Source organism: Salminus brasiliensis, chromosome 23 (assembly GCF_030463535.1).
Source record: "Salminus brasiliensis chromosome 23, fSalBra1.hap2, whole genome shotgun sequence".
Lineage (NCBI taxonomy): Eukaryota > Metazoa > Chordata > Actinopteri > Characiformes > Bryconidae > Salminus > Salminus brasiliensis.
The window spans coordinates 8,301,164-8,318,418 of NC_132900.1; the positions used below are offsets into that span (position 1 = coordinate 8,301,164).

At 39.3% G+C, this 17,255-nt stretch overlaps 2 protein-coding genes across 2 annotated transcripts in view; one reads left to right on the forward strand and one right to left on the reverse strand.

Annotated features, from left to right (window-relative positions):
* The window catches only part of scn12aa (sodium channel, voltage gated, type XII, alpha a), a 57,084-nt gene that overhangs the window by 28,666 nt on the left and 11,163 nt on the right, over nt 1-17,255 (reverse strand). The window contains exons 2-8 of the mRNA XM_072669230.1: nt 15,370-15,667; nt 13,539-13,657; nt 11,963-12,052; nt 9,964-10,092; nt 6,772-6,863; nt 5,853-6,095; nt 5,386-5,449 (exon numbers count right to left, since the gene is read on the reverse strand). Of these exons, the coding sequence (XP_072525331.1) occupies nt 5,386-5,449; nt 5,853-6,095; nt 6,772-6,863; nt 9,964-10,092; nt 11,963-12,052; nt 13,539-13,657; nt 15,370-15,630 (998 nt within the window). The 5' untranslated portion in view covers nt 15,631-15,667. The remainder of the gene's footprint in view (nt 1-5,385; nt 5,450-5,852; nt 6,096-6,771; nt 6,864-9,963; nt 10,093-11,962; nt 12,053-13,538; nt 13,658-15,369; nt 15,668-17,255) is intronic.
* yju2 (YJU2 splicing factor homolog) overlaps nt 2,216-17,255 on the forward strand; it is a 39,115-nt gene continuing 24,075 nt past the window's right edge. Inside the window, exon 1 of the mRNA XM_072669237.1 lies at nt 2,216-2,220. Coding sequence (XP_072525338.1) covers nt 2,218-2,220 — 3 coding nt within the window. The 5' untranslated portion in view covers nt 2,216-2,217. The remainder of the gene's footprint in view (nt 2,221-17,255) is intronic.

The window sequence follows — 17,255 nt, forward strand, 5'->3', positions numbered from 1 at the left end:
CTTGATATAGGCCAATCACAACCGTGCTTCACATCACAGTATCTTTACACATGTATTGAATACTCTGAGGATGAAACAAAATCCCATTGTTTAATACCATAAAAATAAACACAGGGGCTGCGTTTGTGTGTCATCAAATTAGCAGAGAAAACCTCAAACTAGGCCTCACAAGACATTTTACAATAGCACGTATCGAGGTCCAAAGGGGATTATGATGAGACAGATGGGTATCAAGTTGCAGTTGAATTTTTTTTTCCAACCCATTGCCCTCGGCCCATCCCGTCTCTCCGTTACCCTGGCGGCATTAGGTTGGGAGTGCCAGGCGTTAGTAGAGGACAGAGCTGTGTCAATCTGAAAGAGGGATCATTTAGTAATGGAACTACCAACAGCTGGAGAGAGCACCGCCTCACTTTGAGGACATCTGTAAATCTGTCACAGAGAGAAAGGGGAGGAGGTAAAGGGGAAGGCAGAGACAGAGAGACAGACAGGAGGTAAGGGGAGGAGACGGGGTAAAGTGGAAGAGAGTGAGCACGAGGGGCCGGGCCAGGCAAGTTTATTTATAAAGAAGAATATATATATATATATATATATATATATATATATATATATATATATATGAATACACATTCATTAATGACACTCCATTAATAAAAATGCAGCACACAGACTAACACAGTTACTGAGAGACGTGATCAGAATACTACATCAACATACTACGTCCGTCCGAGTTAAGGAAACAGACGTTGGTGTGGTCAGCTCAGTGAAGATTGGCAGAGAGCAGGGAGATTAAGTATGCAGGTCTAAGTTCCGTGCATTAGCAAAGATCAGATGTGCACAGGGTTGCTATGAGGACACTCAGAGTCTCTATAGTAACAAAGTCCTGGAGGCAGTTGCCAGTGGAGACCATGGTAAGAGTGTCTCTTGGGTTCAGCCTCTCCAGAGTAGTGTGTGTGTCTGCGTGTTTATGTGTGTGTATGTGTTTGTAGTGTTTGTGTATGTACTGTATGTGTAATGTATTTGCTCACTTTTTTTAAATAAACTCTTTCCAGCCTCATTGAGTCCTAATCGTGTTCACCTGTTTTTATTGTGTATAAACACGTGTTTGTCTGTCAACCGCGTACTATTGACCAAATGTCTTCAGAGTAAAGCATATATATATCAGATGAATATATAAACAGAACGAAAGAAGTGTGGGTTATGTATGGAGACATAAATAGAAATTAACATATGAGCAATTGTAAGTTGCTAAAGTCACTGGAAAGAATGCAATAAAAATACACTTCAGTAATCAATAAATAAAAAATTAGATGCTACATTATTAACTGTTTCAATATTAAGCAGGCATATTCATCATTTGAAATGTATTACTTTATTACTGAACTTTATTAAATGAATACAGAATCCTTAAAATAAACAGTCAGTGGCAAAATTGTTTGCATTTACAACATGAGAGTTTTAAAAGGTTTAGTTTCTAAAACGATTGTCGATTAAAGTTACATAAACTCAGCGTGATTCCAGCAGTCAGTGAAGCACATGTCCTGCTGAGGAAAAGGGCATCCAGCTGGGAGACAGTAACAGCACATGCTGCTCTCCGCAGACAGGCCTTATCCTGTCTCTGATCATCAGCCAGATCACACATACACACGCAAACAGACACTACACGCACCATCAATTGTGTTGCGTCTTGTTACATCTTAGGGTCAGATGGCTATATCTGGACAGCGGGGGAATTTTATTAGCGAGGCAGGTAAAGGAGAAAAGATCTCTTATGCAAAAGAGCATGGAGCCACAGCTATGTGAACTGATATGAAGAGTAGAGTCGTAAAACCCTTTAACTTGGTTTATATGCTGAGTTTTAAATTAAACTGTATGAATGTATTATTCAGTCAATAATATAAAGTATTCAGTAAATGCTATGGAACTAGTGTGTAACTTGCGGTATGTCATTCAAGGACTAGAAATTAAAGTATGGGCCTACTTTTTAAATCTGTTTAAACATATTTCTCCCCTCTCACTGCAAACAAAGAGGACCTAATCTAGTGAGAGTTGGATACAGTGTGGCCTACCGCATCACCTGCAAATGCAGAAGAGCTTGTTTCACTCATTTCTCTCAGGGTCACTCACACTGTTGGATTAGGTCATCTAGGAGTGTTGCACCGAGGGCGCTCAATCAACCATGCTTATTAGAATATTAAGACCAAACCCAAACTGTTCAACATGAATCATGAGCAGAGTTACGTTCTGAGCAGTGATGTTTGATATTCTTTTCTTGTTTGCTTGTTTTTTTAGCCTGAACTTGAAAATGCTCAATATGCAAGTTCAACCATGGCGTGACGTGGTAATGTGGGAGATGACAATTACAAAGTCAGGACTCTCTGAGAACAACTGAGGTGAAGTTGTGGGGGATTTTACTTTGCATTACACGGCCAGACACCCCTCTGGTAAGTGGAGCTAGAAACAAGACATATGACTGAGTTAAAGGGAGTTGAACATGTGAAGAAGGGGGCTTTCAGCATGTGCCTTCTGCCAAAATGTAGTTATTTAATAACTCCACTGTTTGTATTGTGCAAACATTTTGAACATGATGCCTTTAATTCACAGAATTGAAGAACACAGGTTTGCAACTGCTAGTTGTTCTGTGGATTTTCATAGGTTAATTTTGCAGCACAATTATTATTAAGTTAATTATTATTAATTATAATTATCATTATAATTAAGTTATTGTTAACACTACATGAGCATGGAGGGATTGTACTGTATATTTCCACCGAAATAAGCTAAGAAATTCTGTAAGAAGTGAGAAACGAGTGAGAAAAATGTTAACTCAAGGTGTTCAAAGTAAATGTTCGCTAACTATTGCAATTATTTTAAGATTTAATTCAGTTTAATTGGTGTTGAGATATTTTATCACAAGTCAGGTTTGAAAAGGCTTGCTTTGAAAAAAGGGAAAACCTTTTTTACATATTTGTTAATGTTTGACATAAAAATGACTTGGAAAAATTATAACTCAAACCTGTTGTAATTAAGGATGTCTTTAATATATTTACATTTAAATAGAACAACACTAATAACTCTAGACTTCTAGGGAGATATATTTGTTGTATCGCCTTTGCTAGTATGAGTGCAATTTCATAAAATGTGGTCCAATCTACAGCTCCTGCAGGATGCATTTACTGCCATCCAAACATTTTACCTCGGCTTTAATTCTATGTTTTTATGTGTATGTGTATGCCATTTTCACACCCTGAGATTCAGAGCCAGATAGAGAGAGGATGAGGGCAGCTGAAAGGGAGATACAGAAAGAAAATGGTGGAAATGTATGTGAGTGTGTGTGAAAGAGAGCTAGAGAGCTAGAAAAGAACAGCAGCCGTAATCCCCAATGTTCTGTTATGGTAGAAACAGCCATTAACGAACCAACAAAAGGGCTTAGGCAGGATCAGATGTGAATTTAGAGGGGAAATCCTCCACAGCGGGTGTGTGTATGAGCCGCAAGCAGAGCAGGACAGAGCGCTCGCTCACACAAAGTGTTAATACTGATATCAACGAATTAGAACTAGGCATCACAAGTGTGCTCAAACTGCTGTATGTCATTTCTACAGTCACAACACTGCAAAAATATCACATATTTTGTTTTCATACTGTAGGATTCTGTATTTATGTTAATCCCCTTTACCCTCCATCGTTCAAAAACACAGATTTTTTGGAGATGCCCTTGTAAAGATTGAGCCTTTATATTCCGGGATACTGAGAGAGATTAGGGACTGCAGAGCTGTCACTGTTATTGAGTGCACACAGTAGGTTAAACAGTATGCCACCAGCATTAGCTTACACAACAGTCTCACACATCTTATAGTTTAACATGGACAAAAAGGACAACATGATAATAATGGCCTACGACAACCAAAGCATGAACCTCCCTCTACTTATGAGCTTCACCCTTTTTAAATTGAAATGTACACCTATTTAGCCAAAAATACTGTAGCCCAGCTATTGAGCCAAGTTTCCATTTATACATTTGTACAAGTTTTTGTACATCTCACTCATTTCTGCCATCAGTTATGTTTCAGATCTCACTCAGATTCGTAATAGCATATAGTCTAACCGGCCCAAAACAGCAGAGGATTTAAAATTAACACAGATGGGTATTTAGTTCAATAAAATCCTTGAACTAGCCCTGGCAACATAAACATCATCCCGTGGCACTTGTTTGAAAGGCACTAGGATTTATGGGATTACAGAATGGGCAGTGCAGGGCTGGCCAGTTGCTTCAGGGGGGAGACATTTGGATGTGCAGAGCTGCAGCCAGGACTCCTGATTCAGTACGAGCTAGGCCGATGCTACTGTCTCAATATAGAGACATGGAAGTCATTGGAGTGCAGCAATTTTAACAATAAAATAGCCAAAGACAATATGAGATAATATTTGGATGGCAGTTTTAAAAATGTGAACTCAAGGTGAAGTAAAAGTTAGCTCGCTGGGGCAAACAGGGACAAATGAGAATAAGCTTAAAAGTAACGTCTAAGAATTTGTGTGGATAAAAAAAATAGTGGGGTGGGAAACAGGGTGAACAGTTATCCTTTGAAGGACCAGGCTCTCAAATCAGCCATTCTGAACAATATCTAATGGTACGTGTACACATTTTGACTGCCAGTGTAATCAGCACTGGATTATGCGGGTTGTGGGGGTTAATTTATAGATGACAGCAAAGCCAGATTATTGTGTACTAGGTGGTATAAACTAGCTACATTAAAACATCAGATTTTACATCAGAACATTTGACCACATTAAGTAGCTACTTTTTTGGTATGTTATTATCATGTGTAATTTATATTATTTTCTGAATTTATAATGTCACAAACCTTTTACTTTTTATGTAGTCAGGGACAGATACTACACTTACCATGAAAAAATAGTAAAATTCGTTTAGATTGTACATAAAAAAAAAACATTAATTCCCTTATAAATCCCCTCAGTGTTTCCAGAATCGTCTTATGTCAGGGTTACGGAAACAATATCTGCAACGGATTTGAGAAAAGGCTACATGCTCTCTCAATGTGATGTTAATGACCATGTGAGACTGAGCTGATCGACAGAAAGAGTGAAATCATGCGAAACAATAAATTGTAATCCAGGTAGACACATGTTGTAACATTAGACAGATTACTAGAACAGAGGAGACCGGCAACGATCAGTGCCAGCAGGCTTCCCTGAAGGCACTATGGCATAACAATTGCTTTCGTCCCTTTTCACAGAGCTCCAAAAATACACTTGTATATACTTATATTTTGTACGGATTTTTAAACAGCAGGATTTTTGAACATTTGAACAGCAGGAGGGAAGAGTTTCATACCACCTGAACACAACAGTCAGAAAGTTCTTACATACCCAGCATCACTGCTGTATCCACATATTAAGGCATCCTTGGCTCCTTCGATTTTGTAGTAGTTTTCTGAGGAGTAAGAGGAGACTGCAGTTTAATGACAGGAGAAACATTTATGAACTAATATAACATGATCATAATGACACAAATTTATATGTATTGATGTATTTGAGGGAGTACATTTCATAACAGGCCAAATTATGAAATGGTAATGGTAATTATACACACATATATTCATGACACATCATTAATACAATAAGCAATACACACTGTAAGGCCAAAATTAAGCACATCCGCACAATATGCATAGACAAACACTGGTAGTAGAATGGATCCCACTTAAGATGAGTCTGTTAGTGAAATTATTGCCCTGCTAGGTCTACCCCAGTCAACTGTAAGTGCTACTGTTGTGAAATGGAAACATGGTCCAGTGTCCATATGTTTTAGATGCTATCAGCGTTTTTTAATGCACCTTCGCTTGTGATGAAGTCTTTCATGGACTGCCAGGTTTTGTTATTGCAGACGAAGCTTCCATTTGCTGGGAACGTAGAGTTCACACAGTGTGCAGCACTGCGGACACACTTCTGCCGCAGGACACCCATGAAGAGCTGGAGGCCAATCAGAGCAAAGACGCTGAGGCAGAAGACGGTCAGGATCATCACATCTGCTAGCTTCTTCACTGACTGGATCAGAGCGCCCACAATGGTCTTTAAACCTGCCCAGTAAGTGGGAAGAGTGTGTTAGAACTGCTTCTACACTAGCCATTTGTACATACTACAGTTTACAGAATGTTAATAATATATACACGTGACCGTAACTATGTAAGTAAGTAGAATAGCAAACAGACAACACCTGACAGTTCTGAAGCGTAAAGTGACCTACAACTTACACAGCTGTGTACATAACATCCGATTACAATGTGTGTATACTCAGCTTGAGCAGAACTGGCATTCATGCACCTTGTTTCTAATAATGGATGTTTTTGTATTTAGTGGAAAATCTTTGTCAATAAAGTCAACATCAACAACTAGTGCTACACAATATTTACACCAGATTTCACAAGTGATACATGTAACTGATATGTCATGATATCAATAATGTACTCTGTGTATCCAACATTGGAGAGAAACAAATGCAAATGCAGATATGTCATGGAAAATGAGAACAGTGGGAATTTTGAATTATTAATCCGCAAAAAAAGTTGTATTTGGGTTTTATTACATTTTGGACTGGGTCATTGCCATTTCTGACATTTCTGGGTGCTACTACATTACTGGGACAGTGTAACGATATTACATGATTTCAAATATCTGTTACGGGTGTGTGGTATTTATGTAATTGAATTAATGTAATATAAAGTATAGACTTCTGTCTTTTAACATTGTTCTTACCTGGGATGACAGATATTGTTTTCAGGGCTCGTAGGACTCTGAATGTTCGTAATGCCGAGACATTGCCAAGGTCCACAAACTCTGTGACATACCTAGAGTTCAGAATGAGAGTCAGAAAGAGTTTAGTCCTAGCTGCCCTTAACCCCTTAACACTCCAAGGCTTATTATAAACCAAGGTGTATTACTCAGTAACTACAGGGACTTTTGTGGGGCTATTCTCTGATAATAGAAGTTTGTAATAAGACTTTTGGTCAAAGTTATAATAAGAAACAAATCATTTTCTAATCACTATTTCCGTATGTTGGTCAATATGCAAATAAAGCCTTTATTATGAATACTGTGAGCATCATGAACAAAGTCAATGAATAAAAATGTTCCAGATGAGCTTTTGCAGATAGTCTGATGAATAAAAGTATTCACATTATCCAACAATGTAACTTTAGTTAAAATTATGCAGGACAGGTCTTTAACCATGTCATATCATTTGAACATACTGTAACCTTAATATGTACCAATATAATTGTAACATGGTATGTTGTCCATATTATGTAGCCCTATTTCAAAAGAACAAAGTGGGACAGGAAACGAAGAATGGTTGCAGGAGGCTGGAGGCTACAACCTGAGAGAGAGCTCCAGAGAGAGCTGCTTTATATTTACAAATTATGGGGATTACAACAAGGGAGCAATTTCATACCATTGTACTTTACTCTTTGTAAATCATACTCAAAATACAGGGTTACTACACATGCAAAGATAAACACTTGTGCAAGCTTTTTCTGGACCTATCTATAATACTGAAATGGACAGGAGGAAGGGCATCATCATATATTTTACAACAACTGCATGAATCATAGAAAAACTGTAAACAGTCATTTCTTGATGTTGATGTGTTGAAAGCAGTAAAAAATGTGCAAGCATAAGGATCTGAGACATTACGGCAAGGGCCAAACTGTGCTGACTAGATGTCTGGGTCAGAGCATCTTCAAAACGGCAGTGCTCACTACTATGAAGTAGATAGTGCTTGAAATAAGGACAGTTGGTGAAGTGGTGACAGGATCATGGGCACCCAAAGCTTACTAATGTAATCCATCCATGCTCCACCTAACAATGTTCAGGACTTGAGATCTGCTGCTGTCTTGGGTCTTGGTGCCAGGTATCACAGCAAACCTTTTTGAGGAGGAGGTTCAAATCCCAGAACTGACTGTGTACACCTGATTGTGCCCTTATGCAAACTCCTCGCTGCTGGTACTGCTCCCAGACTGGACAAGGTCAGGTGGCAAAATGATCACTTACATATTTTTATTCATTTGTAAACTTCTCTCTTCTCATCTCAGCTTTTCTGGTAACTAATCTGCACGTCTGGTCAATCTTCTGAATATTTAGGTCATCTAAAAAAAAAGCCTCATTAAATACCTGTACCCCCTTCCTCCTCATGACTCAGTCCATCTTTCACTCTTGTTTTTTATGTCCATATTTCACTCTTTTGCTCATAATCACACACAAATCACCACTTGCTCTGTCTCCCACTATGGTCATTCCTCCGTCTCCATTATCCACCTACATACCTCTTAGTTAACATCACTCACTCTTTCACTTCAGCTTTTTTTAGTCTTTAAGAGCTTTTTCCTCCAAAGACAAAGCAGCTGCCTCTCTTTCGCATCTATCAAACAGACGCTCCCACTCAGGTGCTCCCATTGTGAGGAGGTCACCTGTTCAGCACCACGGACAGCAAAGTGACTCATTTACCTCTTACAAAACGTCAGCTGACTGTTTTATCACCAGCTTCTCACAAGCTACTCAGATGGAATGGTGCAATGTGTGGTTATATTGGCATGGCTGGCTAATACATCAGTACCAATAATAAACAACTGTAGACAGTCTGTCAATAACAACAACTAGTGTACAGTAACTGCATAAGCTGCATAATAACAAACAGCTGACTGAATGTGACCATTATGTCTTTGTCTTGTTTGGTTTCTCTGTTTTACATAACAGAAAAACACTGCAACAGTACCTACAGTCCCACCACAAGGTAAAGTGGCCCTAATCTGAATTTTCACACCAACTCCAATGTTTTTTTAGGTTGTTCATACTTCAAGTGACCTATTTCCAACATTCATCTGAACACTTCAAGCTCATAAACTGACGTGCACAAGAGCAGTGCATTGCATGAAGTTTCGGTTTCATCTTCAGCATCACAGGAGCTATCAAGGAGTTCCAGTGCGCTGGGTTTTTCACTGAGACTGTGTTTGAGCTCACTGCAAAATGGGCATGTGTATTCGGCCATGACAACGTCTTTGGTTTGTACTTTGTTCTACTAAAGTTTTATACTTTTATTTGAAGCTGCAGCAGCGTAAATTCTTCAAAAATGTCTTCAAACACAGAGCAGTGGCAATATGTGCCTTCCAATTTAGTTGGAACAGAGACTCCAAATACCTCACTAGCACAACACTGAAAACCTCCATTAATGCTGTCGTCCCTTTTCCTTTCTCCTTAGCGAATGTTGAGTTGGACTGATGTAAAAATTACGTTTTACATACACATACTTAATCAGCAAGGACTTTAACATTAACACTGAGCATATGTCCAGCACCTACTCACACTCATACTTCATAACCTGTTCCTACATTAGCTGTAGCTCTTTATTATCTATCTGTCTAGTTCTTTGTGGATTGTTATTTGTTTGTTTGTTTGTTTGTGCTATGCGGGTCGACCTAAGGCAGATGGGTTGAGTCTTGGTTTCTCCCAAGGTGTCTTCCTCTTAGTATGAGAGAGTTTTTCCTTGCCACCACCTTCACTGTGGTGTTTGCTCATAAGAGGCATGGACCTGGATCTCTGTAAAGTGCTTTGTCTCTGTAAACATTTGCTGTGAAAGGCGCTGTATAAATAAACACTGAATTGAATTGAATTAGAAAATCACATGAATTCCGATTAGTCTGTTCAGACTAAGCCGCACTGATGCATATCGGATATGTCTCAGATTCCAAACCGGATCTGAAAATGCCAGATTCACTGTGTCTTCTCCTGTTCACACTGCCACACAGATAACACATTTATGTCACATATGCCATATGATCAGACTGGGGCCACTTGAACCCTACCTGCTTAGCCAGAATGATTCCAGATACAATCTCCAATCATACGAAGATCTGATGGCCACTTACAGCAAGTAACTAGAAGAGACATACTTACGCCATAACAATGACGCTGAAGTCTAGCCAGTTCCATGGGTCTCTGAGAAAAGTGAAGGGCCCAACGCAGAATCCTCTTGCCAAGATCTTAATGAGCGACTCAAATGTATAAATACCAGTGAATGTGTATCTGAACAAGCACAAGGAAGATAAGACAGAGCAAAGCATGAGACGTACGTCTATACCAGAATATTATATACTGATAAAGGGAAAATTTTTTAAGTAACCCTATTTAAGTGGACTCAAACTCAAATTCAACCCTAAAATAAGTTTTTTTTATTGTGAGTATAAATCTCCCTAAGCATGCATTAAATCTCTCAGTTATTGGCTACTTGGAATCAGGAAGGTGTGAGGAGAGGTGTTGTGTGTTAGCAAATCAGCATGCTGCATGCCCAGTCACATTCTCTTCCAAATCATCTCCATGCACACATTCATTAAAGGTCTATGTATGTTGGGCTCTGATGCCAAATTTGCAGGGTATAATCAGTGAACAAGACACATGAGGTGATTCACCCTAAAACAATGCAAGGACCTGTGCACAATAGGCCCATAATACGCTGATTTAGCCTGGATTTTATGTAATCAGGTTCACATTCCAGTGAGCGATGTGAGACAGAGGACAGGCTGAATAATCCGCTACAGAGGAAGCACATCAAGGATTTAACTACTTTGTGCAAATTGTGTCAGGAGGTCATTTATTGATTCATTTGTTCAGCTGGCAGTGTAAGCCTTTAATGAGCAGTTGTTAAAAGGTATAAAAAGAAGTGACCTCAACCCTTAAAGAAATAATGGGAAGAGACGAAAGTTATGGATAGTCAGCGTCTCAGAACGATAGTTCAGCAAAAAATAAAATGTTTTCCCCAATGCTTGCTTCTTTAGTTTTGTACTCAAGAAGTTTGATGTTTAAAAGATAATTGGACCGAATTCAGTACGGGCCAATTCCAAGCTTCTCCTACTGTTCATGGACATGCAAAACACTAGTAGTTCTGGTGCAAAAGTGAAGAAGCTCTAGACACCCAACATCTTGTCTGCATTAAGCAGAAACAATAAGGGGGAAACTGAAATTGTCTATTTTTCACAGGACTATCAATTTAAAGGAATGTCAGAAAGTGACTAAGCAAACATTTCATTCAAGGAAGGCATTCCAGTTGCAGTAAACCATGCGGTCACACAAAGTCTGTTAAATTCCAGTATCTTACCCAGCCCTTTAGCCCTTTAAAGACCAAGCTGGATCATCCTAGCAGAGCACCACATTGATGAAAATTTCAGTTCAGTGACATTTTTCTGAGAATACACAATTCTACCATTTCTGACTACAATCAAGCGTTGCCTGAGACTTATTCTTGTTCGTGTACTGATTAATATATATAACCATACACTGTATGGATAAAAATATTGGGACTCCTGTTCATTCGTTGTTTCTTCTGAAATCAAGGGTATTAAAAAGAGTTTATCCTGCTTTTGTTGGAGTAACTGTCTCTACTGTCCAGGGAAAACAGTTTTCTACTAGATTTTGGGGCATTGCTGGGAGGATCTGATTACATTCAGTGGTGAGATTGATAGTGAGGTCAGGATGTTGGATTATCACCATCTCACCACATCCGCAACTCCCCAACTCATCCTCAACAGCTCCACTGTTCCACAACCCAATGCTGGGGGCTTTATACCCCTCTAGTCCATAACTGGCATTAGGCATGGAGCCTATAGATTCATGTGTATCTACTCCAGAGAGATCTATTATATTGGCAATACCTGTCAATTTGGCAATACCTCCAGTTTATGTCAGCACTGGGTGCAACTTAAATGAGTAAAGGGGTGTCCACAAACATTTGGACATATAATGTGTTTATCAAGTGAATAAATAAAGTCTAATCATTTGGTGCATGTTGTAAAAAGACGTAGCTGTTATGTTAAGTTATTAAGGATTTCACTTCTCCTACATTTGAAGATCTGAAGAATCTGAGAAATTTGTTAAAAACGCTTAAAAAAATGATACTTACTCCAGGTATTTCGTCCAATGCGCTGGGTCTGACATTGCCATGACACAACAGTTGGTCAAAATTGTGCACATTATAAACAAGCTGAATAATGTAGACAACAGTTAAGGAAACTCACAGAAACTGACAGACAACATGACATTTTTACATCCTTCAAAACCTACAGCCAAAGTCGATGTACTGTAATTTCCCCATTATACTTTAAAATGTCAGTAAGGTAATCGCCTTGACATTATAATAGCGCCAGGACGTGATGTCATTTCCTGACACTAGCGCATCATTTTTGGGGATAAAAACCTGACCTTATTTCGAGCCTGTAGGGTGATCCTTTATCCATTTTCAGCATTACAGATTCAGGCAGCAATGAATTTTTAGTATTGACCTGGACTCAGGGGGGATTTGAGCGAGTGGTATTTGAGGACTGTGTGAGATAACTCTGGCCCTGTTTGATCCGTCTGTATGTTTTTTCACCAAAGTGCAAAGCTGTAAAGCCCCTGTCTGCATAGACAGCTACAAATGTATATTAGGGCAGGCTGGTTAGGAGGCAGAATCAGACTTAGTAAGATCATTTGGACTGTGAATCAATAGCTTTGTTGTGAAGCGGAGCCAGCATTGAGTGCCTTTCTCAAAAATACTAATAACGTTTGCCAAATAATGTTATTCTGATGTTTAAGGCTATGCCGTGAAATCCCCTGTGGGCATAATGCAGCTAGTTCAGTTCCAAGAGCCAATATGGCAAGTATGGGAGAAACAAATGCTCCACTAAATAAGGTCAGTAGGTTCAAAACCCAATAAATTGGTCAAATCTTGCATTTTATAAATAAAATTAAGCTGGAATAAACTATGGTGTGCAATAGTTTTGGATTATAATATAATATTATATACAGTATATTCCTTAACTGTGTAGTAATTATTTCCTCCAGTCACATTTGTGTACACAGTGCACATGTTGTAAGGTTGTTGCAGAGAACCATCACTAGTTGTAGGTTGTAGCTTCTGTCTTTTACAGGATTCACATCCCAAAAAGGCTTAAAGCTGAAGGCCGGTATAGCGTGTGAACAAGCTGAAGCGAGCGGCTGGGCCTCTGACACCGGCACGCATTAAAGCCATGGCTGCATGTAAAGGCCCAGCGGTGAGCGTGTGGCTCTGCTCCGCTCAGTCTGAGGCCTGATGTGCTGCTGTCACATGATGCCAAATCTCCTTGCTCTTATTTCATTTGGAGGATTAGATGAGGGATATCAGAGGATTTGGTTTGCGATGCCAGGGAGGAACATTACAAAGCTGTTTCAAAAATGGGACTGAAAATACAAAAAAATCCAATAGAATAGAGGGGAAATGTTAAATATGTGCGATTGGCTTAGTGGATGGTATAGGCCGCAGGCTGCAAACGATGATTTAAGATCTTTCAAGAGCCTTAGGATTATCATATGATATTATTTCACTTGAGCCGTCTATAAAGATGTCTTCATCACAATGTATAGGAGCCACTTTTGATAAAAGAAGAAAGGAAGTTAAGACATCGACAAACATAGACAGACACACTTATGCAAACATAGTTCAAATGCCAGTAAAAGGATATGAGTGGACTAGTATTCGTATGGAGATTCTTCTGATAAGGTGCAATGGGCTAAATATGTACAGGGCTGATGTGGCACTGAAGCGGAAGATAGCCTTCCCCTTGTTTAGCACTATAAAGGTCTAGCAGAGAAAGCAAATACACACATTTTAGCCATTTGAGCAACAAGTTATAAAAAAACTGTATAAGAAAAATCACAGTCTGAAGTCTATGATATTGGTAATGCTGCATGTTTGGACACTGTAAAGTGCATATCTGAAGTGTAATGACATGATATCAGTATACTGCACCATTGAGTAGGACCTATTGTAGCTTGGGGTACCCCAGAAAACAACCAGGGAAACTGGCATGGCATACTGACTCAGCGGTTAGAGCGCCGGGATATCGATAACAAGGTTGTGGGTTCGATTCCCGGCTCGGCAAGCTGCCACTGTTGGGTCCTTGAGCAAGGCCCTTTACCCTCTCTGCTCCCTGCTCCCTGGGCGCTGGAGTTGGCTGCCCACCGCTCTGTGTGTGTGTACTCACTGCCCCTAACACACAGGTGTGTGTGTTCACTACCAGATTGGTTTAATGTGGAGGACACATTTCGCTGTACAGTGACAAATATATGCACCTTTGCCTTTTTTCATCCGTAATCCATAACCCATTATCAGTATCTACTATACTATACTATCAGGCTCCCATGTGTCCTGGCAAATCTAGAAAACCTGGACATTTAGAGACTCCAGGAAACTCCTGGTTTGTATAAAAAGTTGAGCTGCTGAGTCACTGTATTAATGTTTAAATGTGTGGAAGTCATTGAAAATGTCATGGACATGTCCTGAAAAACATTTTTCAACAGCTTATTTGCACACTTGCCCCTATTTCACCTCAATAACAACATCATTAGTGAGAATTAATGAATGAATATATGAGATTAGTCACGGCGCATTGGTGCTAATCCCATCACTGCCTTTTTAGGTCATGAAAATAGCATTGATATAGCAGTGCCAGGTGTATAATTCCAATTTGTGTGTTCAACAGGACTTACTAAACGAGCCAACAGAACTTGCCTTACTGAACAAGAACAGGTCTTCTCTGCATTTCACAGGGTGTAGTGTCTTGCAGACATAGTAGAACATATCAGTCAGTAAAAGTAAATGACTAATATGTAAATCAGCCTAGTATAGTTGGTTCAACCTGCAACTTGAAGCTATAAGCATAGGTGACTCAAAATGCAGCTAGAAGCTAGTAGTGTACAGTATACAGTCCAGTGTCCAGTCTATAAAATTGAGACACAACCCTAAATGCACTGCTTAAGCACCATATGCATTTGAGCAACTACTAAAAACATTGAATTTTCTCTACCTTTTCTCTAAAATGGTCTTGCCTTAACAATGCCAATTGCCAATATAGTGACTAGATGTAGGCATAGCTACAAAGAATGTCCACCGATGAACACTATTTAAATTCTCAGGGCCAGATAGGCCAAATTATACAATAAGGAAACAGCGCAAAATAACGGCGTAACTAACTGTTACAATTTCCCTTCTATACCAGAAGTGCACCCATGTAAAATGTTTATGAAGATTGTCTGGAACTTGCTTGAGCTTGCTTCACTACACCCTTTAAAGCTCAACCTTATCTTTTTGCTCTATAGTCTTTACTATTGAATTTTAATGTTTGTCACATTGTGAGGGCACATTGCAGCTGCACCAAGGCAGATTTTGTGCTGTGCAGGCTTCAAGCACTGCAGCTGACTGCTTCCTTTCCCCACTGATAGCAACTGTTGGCCATTCAAGATGGCTGAAATACCATTTTAGATAATTGCAGTTCTGAAGCAATCTCAACTCACCTTTTGATTCTTAAAGTAAAATGGGTCAATGTCCTCCAGCGGGACTCCAACCAGTCCTGCGGGGATGTCGCCGAAGATGCGAGGAAGCACCTTGCCGGCCTCCAGGTCTGGCTTTGGCTCCTCTGTATTCCCCTTATTCGGCGGAGAATCCTTGGCTTTCTTGGCCTGCTCATCAGCAATCCTTTGCTCGATGGCCGCCAGGGACTCGCGAGTGAACCGCCGCAAGGCGTCTGGACCCGCTGGTAGCAGCATGGTCGCCATCTTTTCATCCTGATCGTCCTGTAGAATTTACTCACAGCTGAGAGCACATGCCAGAGAGAGGAGAGAAGATAGGATCAATCAAGGTGATGTTATAAAATGACAACAATTTGGGAGAAGGCAGACCTGGAGCCTCTGCTCCTAATCTAACTTCCTATAAATACCATCTGTACCATACCATTTGACAAGTCTTCGCAACCCTCACCCCAATACCATTTGACAAGTCTTCGCAACCCTCACCCCAACCCACCATCCCCCTTTTTAGCTCTGTAATGTTTGTCCACTTACTATAGAGGGAGGAGTTCTCACTCCTTTCTTTAGTCTCCTCACAAATCATTACATGCTGATGGCATGGTCCGAACTGGCAAACTACCATTAAACAGAAGTAGGTAGCTGAAGTAGGTAGTTTGTGGGAGAGGCCAATATTATATAATATAAAAATTTATATAATCAGTGGTTAGTATGTGTGGATAATCTAGCCAAACCATCATGGCTATCATACAAGTTAGATGGGACAAAGTGCACCAGCACAAACACTACAGTGTGCTCTAAAGTGCTACAATGGAAAAGGCTAAGGAAAACTAGAATTTTTGTTTTCCTACTGTTTTGAATAAGACAATATCTGAGAATAAACAGAAGGAAATTCACTTCAAATACATGGAGAAGTATTTACCACTTAGTAAAGGTATTGAAATTGGCAACAACAACCATAATACTAATAGACCCCTGAACAAACCTGAAGAAATATATTCTATGTAAAACAACTCCACTGCAATGTCATTAGCATTTTAGATCACCAGATTAACCTCAGAAATGATTTACTTAAAAAAACATCTATCTATCTTTTGTAAGTCATTTATCAAATTATTTAGTTATGTATTTATCACATAAAACAACATCTAATAACAGTCGTGCTGTCTTTATTTCTTTAATTAGAAACATACTGCAGGCATTTGAAGATAACTGAGGTCCTGGACCTTGTTACAATTATTGAAAGATGATTAATCCAATACATTAGCATGTGACACAAGACCAGGTGAATCATAACCTCGAATAGGTAACGCATGAGTACACATCACCATGAGCGAATTATAATAATTACTCTTGAAACACACTATTCTCCAAACAACAACTGTTAATAACAACTTTCCGTAAGTGGGATTCCTTCTTTCACAGATATCACAGAAGTGTGGGATGCAGATGAGTCTCTAAACAGTCAAATGAGGCAGGGATGTATTAAGGGATTTAAAGGATCTAACCAGTGCTGCTGTTTTAGGGACAATAATGTACATAAAGCCACAAAAATGTTATTAAACTAAATGTTATTATCCACAAATAATTTCCACAAATCATGTTGCTGAATTAAAGGTATAACTGAATACAAGTTTTAAACTATTTACATTTACAATATTTATCCAGAGCGACTTACAAAAGTGCTCCGCTATTAACTCAAGAATAACCTCAGCTAGACTAAAATTCTATATTAAAATCCGAAAATTAAAAAGATACCTCTAAGCTTAGACACCACTAAACACAAGTCAATACGGAGATCATAATTCTCAACTCTTCGCCCAAGTACTCTCGGAAAAGGAGGGTCTGTGACTCTGCCGTTCAAACATCCAGGGGAA